Genomic DNA, 21,359 nt, shown 5'->3' with positions numbered 1-21,359 from the left:
AGAATCCTGCCCATGATATAGGTGAATGGTGTGACCAAAAGTATTAAACAAGTAGTTCTTTCACTGAAGTCAATAAATAGACTACACCAATTTTTGATATCATGTATTGTAGTTCTTAAAACAATACTTTCCTGCTGAAGTCTGCAGTGACCCACCATCACTGCTGACATTGATAATAACTGTTGCATAGGCAATTGATTAGGACAATCGGAGGAGGGACTGCCTAACGAGAAGACCATAAATATTGTGGCATAACAAAGTAGTTTTATTGACATTCTTATACAGCAGCATGATTGTACAGGAAGTGCAGCCTGAGTATCATGTGACTTTCAAACCAGCCAATCAGCTAATTAATATGTACTTTTCTGAGAGTGAAATTCCATAAAATATTCCACAGATCAAAGGTAGATCCTTTTTGTGATTTTGCAATTGAATTTGAATACAATCCATGGCTCTTACACATTGATTTGTGAAGATGTGCTAATGAGGTTACATTAGTTGCCTTTAACATTAAGTGGCCCTGCCAAGAAAAGAATGGCTTTAATTGCATGAGATTGTCTATAGTCCATTCATTTGGGGGAAATGTTTATTTACAAAAATTAAAAAAAATGAAACCAAGCAGGAAATAGTTACAATAGTTCAACATTAATGTTTTTTTTTCTTCCTTTCTCGGTTATTTCAGAAATCAGGAAGTACTGTCCATAATACTTTACATATGAGGCATCCTCTTTGTACATGCACATTTTGTGCTTCTCATGTTGTAAAGGCAAGGTTGCCTGCTGTCCACTGCAGTAGTGCGATTCCTCATGAGAAGCGAGTGCTTCCTTCACTCAAGTCCAAAAGTGTTGGTTTCTTCCACTGCTGTGAGCAGCTTTTCATAAAGCATAGAATACGATGGATATGGGGGGAGGTCCAAGCGATTGAAACATGTGTGCGCCCTAGTACAGTGCAGAAGAGAAAACAATATTAACAATACTAACATGTTCTTACATGGGGATTAGCCAGTAGCACATTGTGGAGGTAATAAAAGTGGCCTAGTATTGTCTTACTGTTGTTTCACTGGCATAACATTGATTGGTGTATAAAACAAAGTGTTAACTCATTCGGCTGAGAAGTGCTAACCTATTTGGCTGAGAAAACATAAGGTGTGGGAACTAACTGTACAAATAGCCAGGTTAACCTAGCATCTACCTCAGCCAAGAATACATAGTGAGGCTTGGGCGAGAGCCCAGGCATCCATTAGATTACTAAAACAGCTGAGCCAAAGGGAAAACATTGTTTGATTGGAAGTTCTAGCTCTCTGATCTCTGCTGTGAATTTGACAATGTTTATTAACAAGAAATAAAGAGATTGCAAGTGCTTGCAGTTTCTGCTTTCAATACTGTAGTGAAGGCCCCGCCTTCTCAACCTTTCCCCTTGCCTGAGGTGTGGTGATCCTCAAGTTAAACCACCATTAGCTCTCCCCCTCAAAGGGGAATGCAGCCTATGGTAATCTGGGACTATGGCAACATTACCTTATCTTTACTGTATAGGGTCTGGATGATTGATATTTTTATTGCCCTGTAGTAAAAATGAGTTCTTTTTGAGAAAGTGGAAAGTTGTCAACAAATTACTTTCTTAAAAAGCTTTTTTTATGCATCCTATTTCCACTGTAGAATTCATTGGTTCTAGAAAATATATAGTGGATGAATGGACATAGAAGTACCATGGTATGGCATAGAGAGGCATGGGTGTGGGGGGCTCTGGAGGGTGGTTCGGGAGACATGGGGGCTCTAGAAGGTGGTGAGGCGAAATAGCTTGGCATCGGCATGAGGGCCATAGGGCGTGGATGGGAGTATACATTGGCATGAGGATATGACGAGCACCCTTTGAACCTCCCTTTCAAAAGGTCCCCTCATGATAAATGGGAGGAGGGGCTGGGTAAATGGGAGGAGGAGTTGGGTAAATGGGAGGAGGAGCTGGGTGAATGGGAGGAGGAGCTGCGACCCATACTAGAGGAGGAGGTGTGGAGTGAGTCCCTCCGCAGGGTGAATGCTACATTATCCTGTGCGGGGCTAAGTCTGATACAGTTCAAGATAGTGGTTAGGGTTTGTTTGCCAGCGAGTTGTTTCTATGAGGGGGTTGAGGATTGGTGTAAGTGCTATTTGAGAGGTCCTGTGAACCACAGGCACATGTTCTAGACCTGTCCTTAGCTTGTGGATTTCTGGGCCTCTTTTTTCAGCACCATATCGGCAATCCTGAATATTGAGCTGGAGCCCTGTCCTTTAGTGGTTATATTTGGGGTATCGGACCTGCCGGGGCTGCGGACGGGTGCGGGGTAGATGCCCTGGCATTCGCCTCGCTGGTTGCTCAGAAGCGAATACACCTGAGTTGGAGATTGGTGACGCCACCTAGTGCCTCGGCATGGCTATATGATTTAATGGCGTTTTTGCACCTCGAGAAGGTCAAATATACCGTGAAGGGGTCAATTGAAGGGTTCTACCATAGATGGTTGTTACGTTCTGGTGCTTGGCCGAAAGGAATTATACACAATAGAACGTCTAGTTCTTGACTAGTTAAAATGTTTTATTATAAAATAAGTGCGTGGTTCAGATAACTATGAGAAATATATTACAAATGAATTATGATAAATTATCCAAGAGCTACTACCAGTATGACTATCCAGGGATGGCGGGACTGTCATATGAGGAGAGATTGACTAGGTTAGGATTGTTCTCACTGGAGTTCAGAAGAATGAGGGGGGATCTCAGAGAGACTTATAAAATTCTAACAGGACTAGACAGGGTAGATGCAGCGAAGATGTTACGAATGATGGGCATGTCCAGAACCAGGGGTCACAGTCTGAGGAGTCAAGGTAAACCATTTCGGACAGAGATGAGGAGACATTTCTTCATCCAAAGAGTGGTGAGCCTGTGGAATTCATTACCACAGGAAGTAGTTGATGCTAAAACATTGAATATTCAAGAGGCGGCTAGATATAGCACTTGGGGAGAATGGGATCAAAGACTATGGGGAGAAAGCAGGATTAGGTGATTGAGTTGGATGATCAGCCATGATCGTGATGAATGGCGGAGCAGGCTCGAAGGGCCAAAAGGCCTCCTCCTGCTCCTATCTTCTATGTATGTGTCTATGTATCCACTAACAAGACTATCTCCAGACTCCTCGAGGTACATAATCATGTGGTAGTTTTACACTGCCACCTACTGGTTGGAGGTCATTTACATTACTACTTACATGATTACATTACTATTTACATGCATATCATCATAATGCCAACCGTTCATATTGTACTTTAAGGAATTTACTGTTGTTGTTTGTCATTTTTGTACTTTTTGTATTTTTTGCGCATAAACTGATGAAGTTTAATAAAAATATATATTTTTAAATGTCCACTCATGCAGACTATGGTTCATGACACCTCTGAGGTGTGAATCACTGCTCTTTTACAAGCTGGCCCAACTCCATGAAAACTGTGGTGGACTAGGACATGCCTATACCCACAGTGGGGCCAGCCAGGTCGAGAGTTTAGGGTATGGGCTCATGACCAAAACCAGCCCACATCCTTAAAAGTAACTTTTGAAAATCAGAAACGCAGGGAATGGGGTTAGGAATCCCAAAATCAGTTTCCCGTCCCTGAATTCTATGCACCTCCGAGAATGAAAATCTATCCTCAGGAATTGAGTTGATAGAGAAATGATAAGCTGGAGAGACCCCATCTCAATGATGTAATCAGTGCTCCATTTATCTTTTCAACATTAGACCTGTTAAATAGTTTTGACTGTGTAAGCATCTCAAGCACAAGTCCAAAGATCTGTTTGACCATACTAATGTAGGTTTTCTTACCTACTGAAATGTATTTTTTGCAAACTAAAACTAAAGATGTCCCAGACATACACGTTGTTATCAGCAATGGAACCATATGGCCATAACCATCTCTATGAGATACCCCCTCATTCTTCTGAACTCCAGCGAGAATAATCTCCCCATAGCGTTTGATCCCATTCTCCCAAAGTGCTATATCTAGCCGCCTCTTGAATATATTCAACAAACCGTCAACAAAAAGTAGCGTTTTAAAATGACAATAAATTTCAAATAGACTTTCTGCATTTCAGTATCACAATTCTGAATTCTGTTTGACTGAATAGACTACAGCTGCAAGTAGCCATCCACTTGCAGCACGGTCCCATGGGGAGATTTGGGGAGAGAATTTCAGATAATTGGTTTAAAAAAGCTGAAGGCATAGCTGTCATTGGTGGGATGGAGGGAGAGGGAAAATGCACGAAAGGCATTTTGGGTCAAGGCAGCATTCTGGGGGTGGGAGTTGGTTGCAGAGAGGAATACGTTCCAGAAATAGGGATAGGAGAGTCCATGAAGTCATTTAAAAACAAGGATGACAAATTGGAGGTGTGGAGAAACCAAAATCTAGCTTTGATCAATGAGCATAGAGTTTCAGATGAGTGGTGATTGTTGCAGGACAGTGAAAAGACAGCACAGTTTTAGATGGTCTGAAATTTGAGGATTGAGGCTGACCAGAGAAGCATTGGAACAATTGAGTCGGGAGGTAACACATGCCTGGATAAGAGTTTTGTTATAAGTAGGCCAAGGCAGGGGCAGGCAACGTAATAATGTGGAAGTAGATGATCTTTCTGGTGGAGAGGAAATGAGGATGAGAAGCTCAACTCAGAGTTAAATAGGACTCTGAGCATACAAGTAGGTGTCACATGACACAGTGATTAGCACAGCTGCCTCACAATGCCAGGGAACCAGGTTTGATTCCGACCTTGGGTGACTGTGGAGTTTGCACATTCTCCCTGTGTCTGCTTGGGTTTCCTCTGGGTGCTCCGATTTCCTCTCACAGTTCAAAGATGTGCAGGTTAGGTGGATTGGTCATGCTAAATTGCCCTCAGCGTTCAAGGTTAGATGGGCTCATATTGTTTGAGATTCAGATCTCCTGCTACAAAGGCACCTTCACGCCATTTCCCAGCTCCTGAGGGGGCCTGTGCACCATTGGAAATTTTTCAATCCATTTCTACAATAGGGATGAAATGCCCAAGTCCCTCGATTGCCTAGTAATAATAATAATCTTTATTGTCACAAGTAGGCTTACATCAACACTGCAATGAAGTTATTGTGAAAATCCCCTAGTCGCCACATTCTGGCGCCTGTTCAGGTACACAGAGGGAGAATTCAGAATGTCCAATTCACCTAACAAGCACATTCTTCGGGACTTCTGGGAGGAAACCGGAGCATCCGGAGTAAATCCACGCAGACACGGGGAGAACGTGCAGACTCCGCACAGACAGTGACCCAAGCCAGGAATCGAACCTGTGACCTTGGCACTGTGAAGCAACACTGTGCTACCGTGCTGCCCAATTTCTTCTCATCTGTTTTAATCTGTTACCCGTTATCCTAAAACTATGACCTCTTGTTCTAGATTGCCCCACAAGAGGAAACATCCGCTCTATGACTATTTGTCAATACCTTTTATCATCTTACATACCTCAGTTAGATCTCCTCCCATTTTTCTAAACTTAAGAGTATCGGCTTAAACTGCTCAATCTCTTTTCATAAGACAAATTGCATCTTTGGATGTACCTCCTCTGAGCTGCTTCTCATCCTTCCTCAAATAAGGGGAACAAAACTGGACACAGTACTCCAGGTGCGGTCTCACCAATGCCTTGTACAGTTGCAGCAACACTTCCCTATTTTTATGCTGCTGGGAGCCTCCCTCTGGGAAAATCGATAGGAGACGGGAACATGTTGCTGAGCCAGTTCGATGTGAAACTTTCCTCAGCCCTGCCTCCAAAGCTGCTTTCGCGGATCCGGGAAAATTCTGTCTATAGACCAGATTTTTTTCTCCAGGTTAACAGGAGGAAAATGGGCCAGGGAAGCCTCTGACGACAGGCCCTTCTCCGGATAAGGGGTTTTGATGTCACTGTGTTCTTGCCCTTTCACATACAAATGTGTCAATTCCTTCACCTTCCGTTTAGATGCTGGAGGCAAAAAGGCAAACCTCTGGGGATCTTTCTACTTGCTGACAGTGACTTCCATTGTTGAAGGTGAAAGGAAATTGTTCAGGTTTTATCAAGATCTTTTACACATAAATACCACACAGAGGATGATTATTTTCTTACATGAAGGTTAAACCTAGCTCTAAATTAAAATAAAAGCAAATTACTGGACTATGAAACAAAAACAGAAAATACGGGACAATCTCAGCAGGTCTGACAGCACCCGTGGAGAGAGAAGGGAGCTAATCTTTCGAGTCTGGATGACTCTTTGTCAAAGTTGATCTAAAGTGGTTGGTTTGAATGCCCACCTACCACATTATAATTTTACTTACAACCCTGTAAGTTTAGTATTGCAGACTGGGCTTTAGAAACTCTGGGGATCTTCCTTAGGCATCATCTCATTTCTTTGCTTCAAGGTGGAGGATTGCAAAATCAGATATGCTCACAGCAGGGATTTCAGGCTCAACAGGCACCACAGGGAACCTCTAACCACATGTCCACTGGTACCCATTCCTCACGGTCTGCAAATCCAGGCACAAATGCTTCACTATGACACACCCACCGTTGTAATGCTCAAGAGAGCTGCACTTGCCCAATTGTCAGACAGCTGTGGGCACAGATCATAAGTGAGCTGACTAACATCTCAGCCCACTGCCAAATAAGCCCTGGCATCATCATCCCATTTTAGCTACATACGCAATCCAATTGCTTTCTGACATTGAACTCGCCTCCACAACTGTGAAAGCTTTGATTTGGGGCTCATCCTACTATTACTTTGAGTAGGCATCCTGCCACCTTGCTCCAGATGGCACTGGATGACACTGCACATGCCTCATCAGTGGAAAAAAGGTTCTCACTGGCAAAAAATTTGACAGCTTTCTTAGTGTAACATCGCTGCAAGTCTACTGTTGTATGCCGTACCAAGAGCCTCCATCGTCCCCATGGTGGAAGGAGGCTCCACTTATTCATCATTTGAAGGGCAGCTTTGGGGCACTGGGGCATTACTTCTTTGTCTTTGGTTGTGGGCTGTTTTCTCTTTCAAGAAACATAGGGGAAGTGTTGGTTCTCTGTGTACAATCATGTGGATTCCAACTCTAGTTTTGAAATGGAGGTTATCATAGATTATCATAGAATTTACAGTGCAGAAGGAGGCCATTCAGCCCATCGAGTCTGCACCAGCTCTTGGAAAGAGCACCCTACCCAAGGTCAACACCTCCACCCTATCCCCATAACCCAGGAACCCCACCTAACACTAAGGGCAATTTTGGACACTAGGGCAATTTTTCATGGCCAATCCACCTAACCTGCACATCTTTAGACTGTGGGAGGAAACCGGAGCACCCGGAGGAAACCCACGCATACACGGGGAGGATGTGCAGACTCCGCACAGACAGTGACCCAAGCCGGAATCGAACCTGGGACCCTGGAGCTGTGAAGCAATTGTGCTATCCACAATGCTACCGTGCTGCCCCACGGTGAGGTGGTACTAACTACCAAGGCCTGCTTCTGTGGGCTAAAAGGCTGGGCCCTCCTTTGCTAGGTTACAATTAATAATGGGCATGATTTAACGGAAATGAAAGAGAGTCCTGTGTCGCGCGCGTTCAGCTGTGTGTTTCCTGGCCCCAGCACCAGAGCAGGAAAGGATAGGAGCGCCAACAGGGCCTCCAGATCCTCCCAACACCAAAACGCACCTATAAGGGGATCATCGTGCCTCCCACACCCACCTCATTAGGCAAGGGCACCCCCGGCCTGATTCCCAGTGTGGACAAAATGCCAGACAGGCACCCAGGTAGTGCCCCTACCAGCCTGGCTGTGCCAGGGTGCCCAGATGGTACTACCAGATGGTAGTGCCCCTACCAGCCTGGCTGTGCCAGGGTGCCCAGATGGTACTGCTAGCGTGTCAGGCTGGCAGTGCCAGTGTGCTTGGGTTGCATTAGGGGTTCCAGGGTACCATCCTGCCCAAGGACCAACCACCTGGGAGACCCTGATCACCTGGGAGATTCCCCCACGTGCCAGTATGCATGGTACACATTGATGGGAGACGAGTGCTAAACTCGCTCATAGTCTCCAAGGCACAGGGTCCCTGGGGTGTCCCCCTATTACAGGGGTCCCTGTGGGGGATCTCGCTATTACAGGGATCACAGGAGGGGTTCCCCCTATTGCAGGGGTGCCTACTTGGTCCCCCTCTTAACAGTGGTCCCGAGGAGGGAGCATCCAGCTATTACGGGGACCAATATGGGGGGAGGGGGCGATCCAGCTATTACAGGGGCCCCCAGTGGGGGAGGGAGGCTCCTATTACAGGGGTTTCTAGGGGGGTACCCCTATTACAGGGGTCGCTGTGAGTGGTCTCTCTATTACAGGGTTCCAGGGGCTCCCGCTATTACAGGTTCCCCATGGGGGGGAGGAAGGCAGCAGTCTGGTAGAGGAAGTGTGGGCAGGCAGTGCAAAGTTGGGGGGGGGGGGGGCGGGGGGGTGGGACCTCGGATAAGCCCGGATGGTCTCTACCAGCCTGGCATTGGTGTGGTGGACCCCATGTTGGGCCAACACTTGGCCCACCGTGAGGTCCACCATGTCAGGGCCATGCTGGTGGAGACCACAAGTGATCCGTGCCCACATGATTCCCAGCCGCGGGGACCAGAGCATAATGGAAGGCCGGTGCATAGGGTGTCGGGCCTGCTATATAGATGCAAATAGGTCATTAAAATCCATTTGCATTTATTTTCATGCTCCTGCTGGTATGCGCCTTGGACCTTGTTCCCGTTGCCAGTGGGCGGGGTCGTAGCTTTGCTAGAAGGTCGGCGCCCAGTATCGATCCCGTTTTTGCCCCAACTCCCAATTCTCTGTCTCATCGGGGAACGCGATCCAGGCATCCTGGGATGGAGAATACTGCCCAAAGTCTCTAATCATCAATTTTTTCCTGCCAAGTTGATATTTTATTTGATACGAGTTGAAAAGGAGGGTTTTATACTGTGGGTCGAGATGACTGTGGATAAGAAAATGGGAAGAATTTCTGGGAATTAGTAAAGGAACAGAAACATATTAATTATAGTGCAGACATATCTACAGTACTGTTAGGGAGGGAGTTCCAAGGAACAGTGAAGGAACAGTGATATATTTCTAAGTCAGGATGAAGAGTAGCTTGGAGAGGGACTTCCAGATGGTAGTGTTCTCATGTGTCTGTTGCGTTTGCCCTTCTCGGTGGTCGAGGTCATGGTTTGAAAGATGTTTTCAAACATTAACCACATCAAAGAGAGTTAGGTGCTGACAATTTCCAGCTCAGCACTTCAAAATCACTCAAATTTGAAAGCATGTGATTGGAATGTGCTTAATTCTCTTTGATGTGGTTGACGTTTGTAAACATTATGGTTACAGCACTTCGAGTGAATAAGATGAAAGAAGCAAGGCTCACAGCTGTTTTGTGAAAGCTGTCAATCACAGCTCACTACTAGAAATGAATGGCTTTCGGCTAACGGATCTGAGGGGTTTAAACACAGGTCACAGCTGTTCTCTTTCCACAAATGAACACATGGTGCGTCCAGGTGAGTGTTACAACTGTAATTGTTTTCACTGCCTCTGTCTGGACTGCTCTCTAGCTCCCAAACAGGGGTCTCTTTTCTAGTGGGCCTATGGGGAGGGATTCCTTTAGTTTAGGGGGTTCCTCTGGAGAGATGGGGGGGCGTGGGTCGGGCCTAGGTAGGGGGGCCACCCATAAAACCTGGGGGTGGAAGCTGCTTTGCGATGCATGGGTGTGTGTGGCTGATTTGTGATCTGGGCGGGGGGGTGCCAGCTGCGGGACTTCGCTGTCGGACCACCTGTTCAAAAAGAGGCCCCATAGCAGGAGTCCCTCATATTCCTTGTCATGAATAAATTTGGGTGCCGAGGGACACCGAATTGCTGGGAGTGTAAATCAATAGACATCCTCCGACGGGAGAACATACGGTGGGATTCTCCGTTCCTGAGACTAAGGACTGGATTCTCCGATTTTGAGGCTATGTCCAGAGGAAGTGCCTAGTTTTACGATGAAAAAATCGGCAAGGCCCCAGCACTGACCAACCCGCCGACCGGTGAGGGGCTAGCAGCGGCGCCACGTAAAAAGCACGGTCTTTACAAAATAAACGGCTGGGGAATTGCCGGGTCTGTGGTCACGCTTGCGCACAGCGACGACCTGCAGCGGTCGCAGGGTACAACATGGCGTCGGTCACGCGCGCACCCGACCTGCCAGATAATGCCCTTCTGGACACCGCCTCGCCACCCTTGGACCACCCCCCACCAGACTCCCTAGCCCTCGCCGAAGCCCCCCCCCCAGCCAGCGACACGCCCCCACCCCCCCGGACTGTGGCGGCGCTGGACACAGTCCGCCAGGTTCACGAAAACTGAGAGCGCGCCCGATTCAGTTATAAAAAGGGATTCACCGCCCAACCGTCGATAACGAAATCGGTGTCGGGGAACGGAGAATCCCGCTCAACGTGTTGACGCTGGGGAAGGATTCTCGGAGTTCCACAGCAGCAAAACTAGCACAGCACCTGGACCGATTCAGCGACTCTTAAGGGGCTAGCACTGGTGCCATGTGGAATGCAATTAATTCCAATGTGAAAATGGTGCCGGATTCACCGGATTCGCAATTGACACTCAGGAGGCTGACAAGCTGCAGCCTGATGTACACACTTCACTCCCCACACACCATCCCAGCCAACAAGATGGCAGCGAGGAGAGCAGCTCCACGCTTCACTGATGCCCAGCTGGAGTCCCTCCTGGACGCAGTGGAGGAGAGGAGGGTGACGCTGAACCCTGGCCCAGGAAGGAGGCTGCCAGCAGCTGCCTTTCGCCGTGCCTGAGCGCAGGTAGCGGGGGCAGTCAGTGCTGTCAACAACACCGTCCGGAACGGCCTGTGGTGCAGAAAGAACCTGCATGACCTCCTCAGGGCGACCAGGGTGAGTAGGCAGCACTGTGCCCCCGGCATTAAACCCTGTCCCACTCACCCGCAACTCAATCTCCCACCCCCAACGCGGAGAATGTCTGATCCTCCACCCTGCCCCACATGCCGGCACCCATACCATTCGCCATAGCCAGGTGCCCAGGCCACTGAGGCCACCAGATACCTACCCCCAGGGGTGCATGGTTGTCGGACTGTCTAACACTGTCTTTTTCTGTTTTGCCACAGCAGGAGAAGACCACCATAACCGCCGGGAGCAGGAGAAAACTGGAGGGGGACCGCTGGACATGCGGTCCCACACCGTCTCTGAGCAGAGGGCCCTGGACATGGTCGGTGGCCCAGAGGAAAGGGAAGATGGCGGAGTGGAAATCGGCCGCGGGTGTGGAAGTGAGTTGCAGTTCCCAATGCCATGTGTGTCAACCCTCACCCCCAACAACACCCCCACACCACCCTCACTCCCAACCTAACCCATCACCCCACCTCCACACCACCCTCAACCTTACCCTCACACTACCCTCACCTCTATCCTCACCCCCACATCACACTCACCCGCACCCCCACCCTCACCCCCACACCAACCTCACCACCCCCACTCCACCCCACCCGCAGTCTAATCATGTGTCTTGTGTCTTGTAGGACCTGCTGGTGATGGGACGGGACGATCTGGTGTCCCCCAGCCAGTGCTACACCGACAGCCATGTGCCGAGCAGTGATGACGGCAGCAGCATGGACAGCAGCCCTCCATGAGACCCTAGACACCCAGTAAGGTTAAGTCCAGGGATGACACCAATTTCCTGTCACAGCTGTCTCCAACACCCTCCACTATCCCAGAGACACTCACCTTGGTTGGGCACTTCAGTGAAGATGCTCCTGGGACATCCTCTGGTACTCACCACTCAGCTGCTCCGGTACATCAGGTGGGAATTGCCGAGGATTAACCCCTGCGATTAATTGCTATCCAGACGAGTTTCTGGAATGGACAGTGCCATCTATAGTGGAGATGCAATCACAGAGCCAGGGACTGCAGGAGGGGTTGCTGACGAGAATCCAGCATCTGCAAGTGCAGCTGGACAGGTCCAGGACCATGTGCCGGCCGTGTGTGCCACACAGGCCAACACTGCACTGGTGACGTCCACAGTGGGGGCATTGGGGCGACGGTTATGACTATCAATCAGCCTGGGACATTCCGTGCAGGTGCAGGCCGAGGCCCAGGACAGGGTTGCCGTCTCACAGGCAGCCATGTGAAAGAACCACTTGGAAATTGCAGTGGTGCTCGTGAGCGTGGTCCAGTCACAGCAGACTATGGCTGGGAACATTGGTGGCATTGCCCGGGCGCTGGTCGATGTGCCGCAGACACAGCGGGAGGTGGCCCAGTCCCAGAGGGAGATGGCACAGCCACTGGCTGATGTGACACAGGCACAGAAGGTGGTGGCACAGTCAATGGGTGATGTGGCACAGTCCCAGCGGGCGATGGTCCACACCCTGTACACAATGGACACGAGTATGCAGACGCTGGTCGAGACCAGAGTGGGCCTCCAGGACTGGCAGCGTCGTATGGTGGGGGAGCCTCAAGGGATGGCTCCACTTGCACACCCGTCCCATGGAGTAGCCCTGGGCCATCGGGCACACCGAGGGAGGAAGAGGTGATGGGGCCCATGCCGGTGACACCCGCAGGGGAGGTGTCGGAACACCACAGCACCTCGGACTCCCCCGTCCTGCCCCTGGCACATCTGGTGGGCAGCGGGCAAAACAGGTCGGTACCATGCCACCTGAGCACCAAGCAACAGCCAGGCCCATCCAGGCCCGGTTGCCCTAGAAGACGCCCGCCAACGGGGACCCAGGTCACAGGGCGGGAATCACAGCAGGCCGCCTCCACTCCTGATGTACCATCTGGGATCCACCTAGACATAACGATAGGGCCCGTAAGGCCAGAAAGTTAGGCACCAGTTAAGTTGGCACGGGTGCAGGGCAGAGTTTGGTTATGGAGCTAGGGCACGTATCTGTGTATATTTCTGCACAAGGTGGCCCTGGTCTGCACTGCATACCCTGCCCCGCATGTCTCCTTCCCCACCCTCCTCCCACATCCCCACACCCACCTGAGCCATTCCCTTAGCACCCTGGCCTCGTCAGTGCCCGACACTGCAGCGGCTCGGGCCCTGGCACCCGTCACTGCTGCCTGGGGCTCTGTTGGCTGGCGCTTCCCATGCCAGCAGTTAGCTCCACAGGCACCTTCCAGTGTCTCCCTACAGGGGCTACTGTGAACTTTGCCCTTGGGTGTGCCATGTGTGTCTCCTTGATGGGTGGAAGGTGAAGTATGGGGTGGTGGGGTGGAGGATGGGAGCTCGACTGGTGAGGAGGAGGGTGGGGGGTGGATGGAGTATGGGGGTGGTGGGTGTGGGATGGAGACTGTGGGATGGAGTGCCGGGGTGCCCATATGGCCGGCATCACTCTGCGCAACCAGGGGCCACATGGGTGGTCAATGGGGTCACAGTAAGATGGCTGCCTTGCAGGCTGTGGCAATGGCGGTCCGTGCCGGAGCGCTCCACTCCCATGTGGGGCCACTCCAACCCCACGGCCCAACCCCCGGGCAACCCCAGTTGCCACCCCTGGGCCTGGTGAGCACCGCCCCCCTAGCCAGCCCGGAATAATCAAGTGGGGGTTGGTGTGCCTGGTGACTTGAGGGCATTTTGCCATTCTGTGGCACATGGGGTGCCCTCGTGGTAGCAACAGACCCCCCCCCCCCACCGGTAGCCAATGCTCCCCATAAAATGCTGGTCTGTGTGTGTATAGGCTCCAGAGGTGTTTGTGCATCTGCCTTTTTTTCCCCTCTGACTAAATTCCTTTCTCTCTTCCAAATCCATAAGTCATGTGTATTTCAAATGGAATGTCTGCCCTAAGCAAAGTGGGCATTGGTAAGGAAGCAGCTGCTGTCAGCTGCAGTTCTATTGGAAAACATTTCTTTCAGAATGGACGGTAGTGCAAAACCATCTTGCACAAACATCACCATGAAGAAATGAAAAGCATTCATGGTTCCAAAAGATATCTCAACTGTCAAACTTTTGGGAATGCCATTTCCCAAGTACAGGGAAGAGGTGAGAAACAATTATTTTATGGATGCAAGCACTGAATATCCACAATTGGGGTAATAAAAGCAGAAAATGCTGGATACACTCTGCAGGTCTGTCAGTCTGTCAGCATCTGTGGCGGGAAACAGAGTTAAAGGGCGCGATTTAATGGCTGCGTTGCGCCCAACGCAGATCTGTGCACGCTTGTCAAATCATGGGAGAGGCCGAAATCGGGCTCCGCGCCGGTGCCGATTGGTTTGCGATCTTACTGGCCTGTTCCCATTGGCAGGTTCTAGATCCCGATACGACACTTAGAACATCTCCCGTTAGATCGCGCCCAACGGCTCAAGTGCAACTCTATTTCTCTCTCCACAGATGCTGCTCGAGCTGCTGAATTTATCCAGCATTTTCTGTTTTTATTTCAGATTTCCAGCCTCTGGAGTATTTTGCTTGGATTGGACTTGTTTGTTAATTTGCTTTTGTTTCAATGGCCCAATTACGGAATCATCTGAGGAATCTTCGGGAGCTCTCGTGCCTGTAGATAAGGAGGAGTGACTGAAATGTTTAAAACAGGGAAGAGAATTTGATGAGATAAATAATCACTGTTTCTCTGATAGTAGAAACCAGGATAAGGGAATGAAAGTTTTGAATTAGAACTAAAAGGCAATCCAAACTGCCTTCATTCACACAAAAATTTGTGAAGGGCATTAATACAAAATCAATGACAGTTTAAAAAAAAAGATGCATTTAGCGGTTTAGGGGCTGGTTTAGCACAGTGGGCTAAATAGCTGGCTTGTAATGCAGAACAAGGCCAGGAGCGCGGGTTCAATTCCCGTACCAGCCTCCCCGAACAAGCGCCAGAATGTGGCGACTAGGAGCTTTTCACAGTAACTTCATTGAAGCCTACTTGTGACAATAAGCGATTATTATAATAAATATATTAAGGGAACTAGGAAGGCTGAGGAATTGTCACTACAAGGCCAGTGGCATCATGACCAGCTCAGTTGTAGGCAGTGTCGATAACATGAAAGGTCTGCTCCTGTGCTAATGTTGACAACTCTGCAATAAGGTAGATAAAGTTTTATTTATATTCCTGTTGCTGAAATCAATACTCCTCCTTCGTGTTCAGAAGAAAGGGGCTCAAGCCAGAAAAGTGCGGCTCACACCAATAAGGACAAAACAGAAATAGTTGCTGGGACAACGAGCCACATGCCAGGAGAGTGAGACATAAGATTGAGACACAAACCACAGGAATGAGGTAGAAGCCAAAGAAATGAGCCAGAACAAGTAATGCAACACCTGTCAGGGCATTAAAACATAAACTGGGAAAGGGAAAAGTACTGATACTGTCTTTGGTAATGACACCACCAATTGCTGAGAGGTTACTCTTCCACCCACCTTGTGATCATTAAACCGCAACTGAATCACCACATGACAATCTATACAGAACATATCTATTGGCGGAGCAATGATACATTATGTACAGCACTGAGTTACGTACACTAGTTATGTACAATAACTGTTCAGAAATATTTGCATGGGGCTATGCAACCACTGCTGAATTATTTCCATAGAATCCCTACAATGCAGAAGGGCGGCCATACGGCCCATCGAGTCCAGCGACCCTCTAAAAGAGCACCCGACCTAGGACATTCCCCTGCCCTGACTCCGTAACCCTACCTAACCTGCACATATTTGGACTTATCAAGCTTTAAATTCTCCTTGGATACCAGCACTTAGCTCACTTTGATAATTAGGGTAGTGGCTCTGCAGACTTCATCCATCACCTCTCCAGCTTCAGCAGAATATCATTGGGAACGCTGCAGAAATGGTGCTGGCTGGAGATTGGGAATAGTTCCGCCAAAATTCCAGGTATCGATCTCATTGGCATTGTTTCAAACAACCTTCAAGTATCATCGGAAAAGCTGATGGAGAAAGTGTTATGATAGAGTAGTGTCATGTGAGAGTACCTTTAAGAAATAGGTGTTTATAAAATAGCTGTATAAAGGAAAATAAGTTCAAGGCTATGGGTAAAGAGCAGGTGTGTGGGACTGTCGGATAACTCTTTCATTGAGCAAGCTGAATATTGGGTTGAATGGCTCCCTTCTGTGCTGAATGATTCTATGAATGAAAATTTAAAAATCTAGACTTAATGTTCCCACCTGTATGGTTCTACCATCCCTGTATCTGTTCAGTGACACAATATTGTAATCCTGTTTGGCCAATTGTGCAGAAATCCATTTACTGCTCTTGGATTCGATTTATGTTAGTGCGTCTGACTATGTGGCATACTCCACTCCACAGTCCATCCTCAATAATCCCGAAGAGGCAGAATTTAATATCTTATTCCATCCACTTGATAGTGGGACACAATGTGAGCCACTCAACTAATTAAGTTGTGTGATGACTTTTGACCCAGAATCAGTAGAATAAAGATAATTTGCAATTTCTTTAAAATATAATTGTTTTTAAGAAAGTTTGAAAAGGACTTTTAAGAGTTTGTATCAATTGTAAAGGGATTAATAGTAATATTCTTGGGTAATAAGAAATTCTGGTCCATATGACGTGGAGACCATTGACCTGGAAGGAGTACCAATAGGACATAAGTAAAGAAAGAAGCCGTGTAGCTAGCAAACACAAACAGCAGCTGCAGACACAAAGGAGAGCTACAAGCAGATGAGCTGGAGAGTGAAGGTCATCATCGTACAGGCGCAGATGCAAATGGAAAACATACAGAGTCTGGAAGAGACACACGGTGAATCTTGAGGGGATGAAGCAAATCATACTCAGGAAGAGATCAGTTTTTCTGTTTGGCAGAAAATGAAACAGGAGCTCTTGGAAGCAATGTGTGAGCTGGCTTTAAATGTCTATTGTGAACAGCTCGTAAACCCTAAAGAGTTGGCTATTTTCGTAGAAAACAAACTCTGGACAGCCACATTATCAGTACTGTCATGACTTGAGGGAGAGTGTTTGTGTTGAAGCATTCCTTGGTGATGATATTCATATCCTTGAAACTGTAATGTGAAAGCTGTTGTCAGATAGGACCCCTGACCTACCATCCACCTTTTTATTTTAAGTATCATTTGCCTGTTAATTCATGGTTAATTTGTTTTTGCTGTGATTAAGGTTGGATTAAAAGATACATAAGGTGGAATCTTATTGGCAATTTCCTCATTTGGGGGCCATTCAGTAAACTGGGTTAGGGTTATGGAGAGAATGGGGGTGGTGCCTCCGTGGAGGTTTGGGAACCCGGGAGAGAGGGAATATGCCTTCTTCTCACATGTGTATAGGGTTTAATCCAGGATCGATTTCTTTGCAATGAGCCGGGCAGTGCTGATGAGGGTGGTAGGGGCGGAGTATGCAGGAATAGTGATTTTGGACCACGCTCCGCACTGGTTAGATGTGAGACTTTTGTTTGGGGCAGGAGCAGAGGCCGGGGTGTAGGTTGAATTGGGGGCTTTTGGCTGATAAGGAGTTCTGTGGGAAGGTGAGAGTGGCAATTTAGAACTATGTCGATCTTAACCAGAATGGGGAGATATCGGCGTCTACATTTTGGGAGGCCTTGAAAGTGGTGGTCCTGTGGGAAATTATTTTGTTCAAGGCCCATAGGGATAGGATGAGGAGGGAGGAGCACCGGCGTTTATTGGACGAGATAGTTGAGGTGGACAGGAGGTACACGGCGGCCCCCACGAAGGAGCTGTTGGCAGAAAGAAAGATGTTGCAGGGGCAATTTGACTGTTTGAAGACAGGAAGGGCGGAGGGTCAGCTGCGGAGGGCAAGGGAGGGTGCAGTATGAGAAGGAGAGTCATACGTTGGCCCACAAGCTACAGCATCAGGCAGCATCAAGGAAAATTCTTACGGTGAGGGTGGAGAGGTGGGGGGTTGTGGTGTCGGACGCATAGAGGATAAACAGGGTGTTTAAGGCTTTCTATGAGGGGTTGCACAGGGACAAATCTGTGGGGGACGAGGCAGATATGGGGTGGTTTCTGGACAGGCTGGATTTCCCAGAGTTGGAGGAGGCAGGCTCTGGAGGAGCCGCTGTGGTTAAAGGAGGTGATGGATTGTATTGGTAGGATGCAGGCAGGGAAGGCACCGGGGCCGGACGGCTTTCCAGTGGAATTTTCTGAGCAGTTTGCAACGGAGCTGACCCCCCAATTGTTGGCCATGCTTAGTGAGGCGTGGTAATGGGAAGCTGCCGGCTATGTTGCCATCGATTTTATTGATCCCGATAAAGGGGAAGAACCCACTGGAATGTGGGTCCTTTTGACCCAATTCACTGCTAAATACTGACGTGAAAGTCCTGGCAAAGGTGTTAGCATACAGGCTGGAGGGATGTGTGCCAGAGGTGGTCTCTGAGGACCAAACAGGTTTTGTGAAGGTGAAGCAGCTCTCGAGTAATATTTGGAGATTGTTGATTGTAGTTATAATACTGTCAGGGTCGAGAGGTGATAGTGTCTATGGAACTGGAGAAGGCATTTGACTGGGTAGATTGGAGGTATCTGTTCGAGAGGTTTGTGGCATGGGTTTGATTGCTGTATGCGACCCCGATGGCAAGTGTGTGAACCAACGAGACGCGCTTGGGGTATTTTGGGTAGGACGAAGCAGGAGTGCCCGCTATGGCCCTTAGGGCCTCAGCCGAGTGGCGGGGGATTGTGAGGAGGGGCAGGGAGCACCTGGCATCACTGTACACGGACGATTGGTTGTTATTTGTATCGGACCCGCTGGAGAGTCTGTGTAGAATCATGGTTTGTTGAAGAGGCTTGGGACTCTTCGGGTTACAAATTAAACGTGGGGAAAAGTTAGGTGTTCCTGGTGAATGCTGTCGGGCGGGAGGCAAATCTAGGGGCTCTGCCAAAGCACAAGGCAGTGGTTTCAGTATCTGGGGATCCAGGTAATGCACGAATGGGCCACAATACATAGGTGGGACCCGATGGGATTGGTGGAGGAGGCCAAGCGGGACCTTAAAAGGTGGGATATGTTGCACTTGACATTGGCAGAGAGGGTGCAGGTGGTGAAGATAAAAGTGTTGCCAAAGTTTCTGTTTGTATTTCAGTCCCTCCCGATTTTTCTCCCTGAAGCCTTTTTCTGGAGTGTGGAGGTACGAATTTCAGAATTTGTGTGGGGAACGATCTGAGGGTCAAGAGGGCTCTGCTGTAAAGGCGGTGGGAGGGAGGGGGGTTGGCGCTCCGGAACCTGATGCAGTATTGGGCAGCGAATGTTGAGATGGTGAGGCGGCGGAGTGGGGGGTGGAGAGGAGGCAGAGTGGATCAGGCTAGAGGAGGAGTCCTGTAAGGGCTCGTGTTTGAGGGCTCTGGTGACGGCCCTTTGCTGCTGGTTCCGAGGAAGTATACGGGACGTCTGGTGATGGAGTCGACTATTAAGATATGGAATCAATTGAGGAGGCACTTTAAATTGGCCACAAGACAGTGCTCATGCCACTGTATGGGAACCATGGGCGGGATTCTCGGGTCGGTGACGCCGAAATTGCGTTCGGCGACTGGCTGAGAATCCGAGTTCCCATCCAAATCAGGGGTGGCGACGGTTTCGCGATGCTCTGTCCCCTCCAAAGCGGTGGACTCCTAGAGTAGGACAGCGCCTGAGGCTCGCACCCCAATGCTCCGCCCCCGACTGGCCGAGTTCCTGACGGCGTGGGACATGTGTGGTCTCATCCGTCGGGAACTCGGCTTTGCGGCTGCGGACTCAGTCCAGCGTCGCCACAGTCAGGGGAGGGCCTATCTGCGGACAGGGGGGGACGACGACATTATTTGGGGCTGGGGGCACTGTGGGGGGAGGGGCGGTCCGGGGCACGTGTGCCGGCCGAAGGGGGGACTATTTAGCGGGCCGGGTCAGTGAGTGGTCAACGCCATGTAGCACATGGGGCCGCCGCTGTGCGCATGCGCGGCCAAGGACTCGGAAATTTTCTGGGGCGTATCGGCAGCTAGAGCTGAGTGCCATTTGTTCTGGCATAAAACCTCACCGTTCCCATGCTGGCGTGGGGACGTAGCCCCAGAATCGGAGAATCCAGCCCCATAGGTTTGCACCGGGGGGATGGGTGGGATGTACAGGCTGTCGTGTTAGGTACACTGGTCTAACACTGGCTGTAACTGGACGCAGCTTAGATCAGAAAGGTACTCCAGACCTTGAAGTTAGTTCAATCAGGTTTATTGAACGAATAGCACAATTAGCACAGTTCTCTGTGAGTTCGACTCTGCTAACTTAAGTGTGGTTACTCTGTCTGACTGAACCAGACTAGTTCTTAGCCACGTGGTGGAGGTGTGAGATTGTAACAACACCATTGACTGACTCTAGATGTTCATCAGTGCAAAGAGGCGGAGTGTGAGTGCCTCCTGTCTTTTATAGTTAGATCCCACCCCTGAGTGTCGTGCCTGCTTATTGGTCATGTTTGTCTGCTTGTCTGTATATCATTATGTGTGTATCTGCATATCGACACAGGCGGTGGAGGGAGGAAGGGTGGGAGTGGGTCAGGGATATGTTCTCAGTGGGGAAGTTTGCAGGGCTGGGGGAACTGCGGGAGAGCTTTGAGTTGCGAAGTGGGAGTGAGTGCTGGTACTGGCAGGTGCGGGCATTTGCTCAAAAGGAACTGCCTTCGTTCCCCCAATTACCAGAGTACATGTTACTGGAGAAAATGCTGCTCCGAGATGAGGTGGGGGAGGGCACTATTGGGGATATATATGGGTGGTAGGGAGAGCAGGGCAAGACAGTCGTGAAAAAGATCAAGCGGCAGTGGGAGGAGGAGTTACGAAGGGAGATAGGATGGGGACTCTGGTGTGAGGTGATGCGGCGAGTGAACACAACCTCCTCCCGCGCAAGAATGAGTTTGGTGCAATTTAAAGTGGTGCACAGGGTCCACATGACTCGGGCTCGGATGAGTGTTTTTTTTCCCAGGGGTAACAGGTGGATGTGAGAAGTGCGGGCGGGGGCGCTGGATCAGGGGTAACAGACGGATGTGAGAAGTGCAGGCGGGGGCCGATGGATCAGGGGTAACAGATGGATGTGAGAAGTGCGGGCGGGGGCACGTGAGTCTTGCCCATATGTTCTGGAGATGCGAGGGGTTGGAGAGCTATTGGGACCCTATTGAGGGTAATAGGGGTTTAGGTGAAGCCGAACTCTATGATGGCGACCTTTGGGGTGCCGGAGCTGCTGGAGGAGAAGGGACCGATGGCATGTGGTGCAGTGGGTAGCACTTGGACTACGGCGCTGAGGAGCCGGGTTCGAATCCCGGCCCTGGGTCACTGTCCGTGTGGAGTTTGCACATTCCCCCAGTGTCTGCGTGGGTTTCACCCCCACAATCCAAAGATGTGCAGGTTAGGTGGATTGGCCACGCTAAAT

General features: G+C 49.5%; 1 protein-coding gene across 4 annotated transcripts in view; it reads right to left on the bottom strand.

Moving 5' to 3' along the window:
• Positions 1–244: 244 nt before the first annotated feature.
• Positions 245–21,359, bottom strand: part of LOC140425013 (E3 ubiquitin-protein ligase HECW1-like) — an 856,744-nt gene continuing 835,629 nt past the window's right edge. For all 4 annotated transcript variants that reach the window (XM_072508780.1, XM_072508779.1, XM_072508783.1 and 1 more), the window contains one exon: positions 245–938. In XM_072508780.1, the coding sequence (XP_072364881.1) occupies positions 827–938 (112 nt within the window). In that variant the 3' untranslated portion in view covers positions 245–826. The remainder of the gene's footprint in view (positions 939–21,359) is intronic.

This window comes from Scyliorhinus torazame, chromosome 6, assembly GCF_047496885.1.
Source record: "Scyliorhinus torazame isolate Kashiwa2021f chromosome 6, sScyTor2.1, whole genome shotgun sequence".
NCBI lineage: Eukaryota > Metazoa > Chordata > Chondrichthyes > Carcharhiniformes > Scyliorhinidae > Scyliorhinus > Scyliorhinus torazame.
This window is presented reverse-complemented; position numbering and strand designations above follow the sequence as displayed.